At 57.6% G+C, this 5,909-nt stretch overlaps 1 protein-coding gene across 1 annotated transcript; it reads left to right on the forward strand.

Moving 5' to 3' along the window:
* Positions 1 to 262: 262 nt before the first annotated feature.
* On the forward strand, positions 263 to 5,686 carry RBPMS (RNA binding protein, mRNA processing factor). Its single transcript, XM_029958431.1, has 8 exons — positions 263 to 301; positions 504 to 581; positions 774 to 812; positions 936 to 998; positions 1,749 to 1,899; positions 2,525 to 2,655; positions 4,317 to 4,386; positions 5,596 to 5,686. Exons 1-7 carry the CDS (start codon positions 263 to 265, stop codon positions 4,377 to 4,379), a joined length of 564 nt encoding a protein of 187 aa, XP_029814291.1. The 3' UTR covers positions 4,380 to 4,386; positions 5,596 to 5,686.
* Positions 5,687 to 5,909: the final 223 nt, after the last annotated feature.

Below are 5,909 nucleotides of genomic sequence, written 5' to 3' on the forward strand. Positions count from 1 at the left end.
ACAAACATTAGATCCATCAAAAAAGGGTTAAAACCCCTTAAAAGGTGACTTCTACAAACCAGGGACAAGCTGCTTAAACCCAGCCCCCTCCAAACCAGGGCCGGCCATTCCTCCAGGAGGAAGAGCTGGGATTTGCTTCTCCCAGTCCTTAATGAGCTGCTGCAATTAAACTGAGACAATAGGCATTGTCTGCAGAGTCCTGGATCCGCTGGGGATGCCGGGAGAGATCCTGTTTGCCAGACCATGGTAGGAAGGTGCTGGGATGCTGGAAGCTTTTTCAGCCCAGAGAGCACTCTGTGGGGTGAGGACAGGTCTCCGTTACCTTTCCATGATGCCTTAGCAGCTTCCTCCGTGGTCTCCCAAAAATTCTGCATCACTCAATTGTGGCTTAAGGCTTTTGGCTGCCCAGGAGCTTCCCTTTGGGCTGGCATTGTCCCTCTGGCTGCAGGAAGCCAAGTTAGGGATGAAGAGTATCCCCAGGAACCTTCTTTCTTCTTTTCCAGGTGAGGACACTCTTTGTCAGCGGGTTGCCTCTGGACATTAAGCCCCGGGAACTTTACCTGCTCTTCAGGCCCTTTAAGGTACCAAACTGGTGAGGGAAAGAGGGGCTGGAAGTGTGGGGCTGGCCCCTGCCCCAGCCCCAAACAACTTACTGGGATCTGGGAGCCCACTGGTTCCCCCCCGCCCAAATCTAATTCAGTCAATTTATTCAGTTATTATTATTTAATGGTGGGGATCTCCACTGAACACCCTTTTTTATCCTTTCCTTGCAGGGGTACGAGGGGTCTCTCATCAAACTCACCTCCAAGCAGGTAGGAGCCGCTCCTAACAGGGCAATCATCCCACTATTCCCTGGCACCACCAGTCCCTGGGGTGAGGGGGGGTCCCCTCTGCTCCCCACCTGACTGATGGCTCCTCCTCTCCTTCCTCCACAGCCCGTGGGCTTCGTCAGCTTCGACAGCCGCTCCGAGGCAGAGGCGGCGAAGAACGCTCTGAACGTGAGTGTGCCCAGCCTGGCTGCTCCATTTTCCCATTTTTCTCCTTGTTTCCCTGTTTCCAGATACTCCTTCAATTCCTCCACGCTGGGGATGTGCAGCTCCCACGCCCCATAGCATCCCCATCCCTCCAGACAATCCCATCGTTATTTCTCATCCACATCTTCCCTCCCAGGGGGCTGCATCCCTCTCACCTTTCTCAGGGCCATCCAGGAGGGCTTGAACTCTCAGGGTTTGAGCCTTAGATACAAATACAAGCGAGAGACACCGTTCCCAGCCTCTCCTGTTTGTTCAGCAGGAAAAAATCCCGGCAAAATCTGCAAAAGAAAAAGCAAATCTCACTTTTAGCAGCTCCCTTCTACCTCTGTGGAGTTACCTGGAAATAGTCAGGGGCAGAATCATGTGGAGCTGGTTCTGTGGTTCCTCACCAGTTCTCCCCGGGTTTTGGTTTAGGGTTGTTTTTCTTCCCTGTCTTCATTTTCAATGTAAAACTTCTTTTCTTTGGCTCCACTAATCCCCCTGGATAAGAGCTTGGCCTTGCGGGGATGCCGACTGCCAAATATGGTGCCGATGCTAAAGATGCTGGAGGAATGTGAGCTGCCTCGGGGCCCGGCAAATTAGCTCATTTCAAGGCTGGAAGTTGAAATAAAAACCCCATAAATAACGGGGAGAGAGTTATTTTTGCTGCGGGGGCCGGCACGCGGCAGCGCTCGCCCACCCGCCGTGCCTCCCCTCCCTCCTCCCCTCCCGCAGGGCATCCGCTTCGACCCCGAGATCCCCCAGACGCTGCGGCTGGAGTTCGCCAAGGCCAACACCAAGATGGCCAAGAGCAAGCTGGTGGGCACCCCAAATCCCAGCACCCCTTTCCCCACCGCCGTACCTCAGTTCATCGCCCGGGAGCCCTGTGAGTACCGGGGCCTGTGGCGCCAGTAAGGGTTTGGGGTGGCGGGCGCTGGGGGCTGCCCCCATCCCGGGGAAAACACCTTATTCAGGGAATGTGATGTCGTGTGGGGTGCTGGAAGGAGCAGGGATACTGTGGGGGGGTGGCAGTGGGGAATGCCAGGTCCAATTGGAAGCAGTGGCACCTGCTTGCTGCCAGGAGTCCCCAAAAGGAGAGGATCCCAGGACAGGTAATAGCCAGCCTGGCACAGTGCCTGGGAGTGGGACAAGCCTAAGGTGCTGCTTCTCCATGCTGGGGAGTTTCCTCGTCACGTCTGGGGGTCTCAGCAATGTCCTGCCGTGAGTGCTCCATACCTGTTTCTGCCTCTGGAAGAGCTTTTCTCGCATGGACACCGGTTCCTCAGCTTGCTGTTGTGCACAGGCTTGAGCCACGTTCTCTCCTCTGCTGGATCCCTGGGATCATTAAACCTTTTGGAGATGATGAGCTCAGTACCATGTTGGCTCTCGGCGGTGACATCCTGCACTTCTCCGGGGGAAGCTCTGCTCCTGCTTCGGGGGGAGAAGGAAGGACGTGGCAGGGGTGGCAGCCCTGTGGTCACCATTTAACTCTCCCTCTTCTTCTCTTGCAGATGAGCTCACAGTGCCTGCACTTTACCCCAGTAGCCCTGAAGTGTGGGGGCCGTACCCTCTGTACCCAGCGGAATTAGCACCTGCTCTACCTCCTCCTGCTTTCACCTATCCCGCTTCGCTGCACGCCCAGGTAATTCCAACCCATCCCTCACCAACCACCGCTCACCCTCCCACCCTCCCCGGACCCCCTTCCCCCTCGGTGCCCGCCGCACCACTAACCTCTGCCCGGCTAACAGGCACTCACTCCCCGCTCCCTGAGATTTAGGGATGGCTCCCAAACGGAGCTGAGCGCTGGCAGGGGTCCTGCCTTTCCCCAAACACCTCTCTCTGCCTTCCTACCTTTGCTGCTGCCCGTGGTGGGGCAAGTGGGCAGGGAGGGAGGGATGGATGGATGGGGATGCTCTCCGGGTCTGGACCATCCCCGTCACTCGTTGCCATCCGGCTGCTGGCATGGTGTGTGAGATGGGGGCTCCAGAGCCCCTGGAGCATTGCTGGGATGTGGTGTGCCGGACATGGGGTGTGAAGCCAAGCGGCTCTGACGGGGAGGAGAGGGAAGCGAAGCGCAAATGGAGGATCCATCTTTTATTGACGAGGTGCTGCCTTGTCACAAGTGCTCTCTGCCGGCTGCCAGCGCGACGGCAGCACGTGGCTGTTAAAAATTAACCATCCGCCTGGGAGAGGAGCTGGGGAAAGAAGAGAAGACGTGGAAATGGAGGAGGAAGAGGATTTCTTTGCAGTGCCAGCCTTACATCGTGGGGATGCTGGGAAAAGACCTCTGCCATGAAGGGGGAACGGGCAGCTGCCTCCCCAGCATCTGTGGCAGACATCATCCTGGCTTTTGCTCCTTGCTGCTGGCTCCGATTCGGCGATGAGCAGGAGAAAACGAGCACACGGAAACAGATTAGCTGGATAAACTGCTTCCAAGGGGCTTTTGGCCCTGGCCCACCAGGATTGAGCCAGGTTATCCAGAGCCACCATTGCTGGGAGCCGGAGCAGCCAGGGGCTGGTTTGAGCAGGAGGGTGTGGAAAAGCGCTCGGCGTACAAACCTCGGACGAAACTCCAGCTTTTCGTGCCCTGCTGCTCATAGGAAGAGCAGCAGTAAATATTATTGCAGCTACGTACTTGCCTTGTCAAATAACTGCTAACAGGCAGCACCTGCCCTGCTCGGAGAAGCGACAGCGAAGGAAACGGAGGCGTCTGGAAGCTTGGAGGGTCCCTCGGGAAAACCTAGGCTGAGGTTAGACAGAAGAAATATTACCTGAGTGCAATATCAGCACAAGGGGAAGCATGGTGGTGGCACTTTTCCCACCCCCCCTCCCCATGCAGGTTTGGTGGGGGGCACTGGAGACGGGTGCCACTGTCCAAACTGGAGCTGCTCGGCTGGATCCTGCAGAGAGCGGCGGGACCAGGAACCTCGGGATGGACGGGGGCTGACTTGGTGTTATTTGGCAGGGCACTGAGCACCATGTGCTGGGTTTTGGCGTCTGATGTTTTCCACCCTGTTTCAACTGGGCTTTTGAGAAGCTGAGAGGGATGAGCTCACTCCTGCTCAGTGGGACTGTGGTGCTGCTATCCCAGCTCCATCCTGCTGGAAGCAAGGATGCTGGGGGCTGTGCTTGGCCCCAGTGTTACTGTCCCGGTTGGAGCTGGGATGGCTGTACTGCTTGTGCTCTGACCTCCCTCCACCCTGTGCCTGGGGAAGGCCGGGAAAGGGGATCCCAGATGCGGCTGGATCTTGCCAGGGTGGGCGGCCACCCCCCTCTCACTCTGTGTCCCCCTTGCCTCTGCAGATGCGCTGGATCCCTCCTTCCGAGGCTGGTTCTCAGGGCTGGAAGTCCCGTCAGTTCTGCTGAATGCCGGGTGAGTGCCACTGTCCCGGTCCCATCCTCCTGTGCTGGCTGGGATCCACCTCTAACCTTACCCTGGCCTTCCCCCACCACCACAACTCCTGGGGTCTCCAGCAGCTCAGGGTGGGTAGCCAGACTACTGGTGAGGCCAATTTCCAGCAGGCACCCTTAAGTCCAGTTGCCTTCCTTGCCCCCAGGAAGGGGATGTCCCTGCCACCATTCACCCCAACACTTTCCCAAATGTCCCTGGGCAGGATGGAAAAGGCATCCTGCTAGGGAGGGGGTGCAGTGATGGAAAAGAAGGGAGCCCCAACACAACCATCTCATTAAACCTTAATGAAAACTCTCCTGGCAGCACGGGGTGGTAGAGCTGCCAAAATAAGAAGTGCAGCCTCACCAAGCTGCCTGGCTGGAGGGAGGGACTGATCCGATTCCATCTGGGACCTCTTTGGGTGGAAAAAGCCTTGCAAGACATGCTCTGCAAATAACTTGGCCTTTCGTGGATAAATAAACAAAGGGGACCCAAGTGGAAGAGGGGAAAGAGGTTCAGTGGATGCTGAGCACTGCTTTACCCCATGATCCCACCCACCCTGACCATCCCCCTTGGGAATATCCCTGCACACTGCCGATCCCTGCTGGGAAGCCTCCTGCTTCCACACCCAGTGCATCCAAAGCTCTGGTATTGGCTCCCATAGTCACTCATCCTGGAGGGCAGGAGGCCCAGCCCTGGCTGCAGCTGGACCCAGACTTGGATCCACAAAGAACCTACCGGCTATTTTAGGCCCAGCAGATAAAAATAGGGAGCGGCGAGGCTTTGGGAACCAGTGGTTCTTCCAAAATATGCACTCTGCCAAACTTTCCAGATAAAATGTAAGCAGAGCCGTATTTGGGAAGGGGAGGCGAGTGAATCATTTGGAACAGGTCCACCAGCCCACAGCAACACCAGTAGCCACAGTGGGTGGTGAGGATGCAGGGTTGGGGACCTCCCGGCTCCCTGCCAGGCTCCTCCACCTGAGAAGGGCACAGCCCAGGGAAGGGTTTTGCTGCCAGCCTGGCCCTGTCCTGTACTTGCTGCCTGGAGCCCATCAGGGCAGGGCTAAGGTGAAAACTGCCCCCTTGGGAAGCGCCGGCTCTGACCACTGTGAACCCACCTCTCCCCACAGCACCGCGACCTCACTCCCCCATGCCAGCGTCCCTCACCCTCCGCTGTGTCCTCCCGCAGGTCTCAGGTGTGTGATGGTGGCCTACAGTCAGTCTTGTGGGTATTAGTGGAGTCTTCCAAGGCGGCTACTGGGGTGACGTGCTCTCCGCCGGACCACAGTGTGCTGGTAAGGCCGGGATGGCACCCGGCTGTCCCGTGGGCTTGGCTGCCTTTGGGGAGGGGGCCAAAGGGTGAGGAAGCCAATGTGTTGTCCCCAAGGGAATAGGCAGTGAGGGGGGTGTGACCCTGGGGTTGATCCCTGCAGGGTGGCATCGCTGCTCCTGCTGCTGCCCAGCCGGAACCACGGCCCTGCCATTCCCGCCTTTATCATTATT

The sequence above is a fragment of the Manacus vitellinus genome, unplaced genomic scaffold (genome assembly GCF_001715985.3).
Source record: "Manacus vitellinus isolate BGI_N305 unplaced genomic scaffold, ASM171598v3 scaffold_153_pilon, whole genome shotgun sequence".
NCBI lineage: Eukaryota > Metazoa > Chordata > Aves > Passeriformes > Pipridae > Manacus > Manacus vitellinus.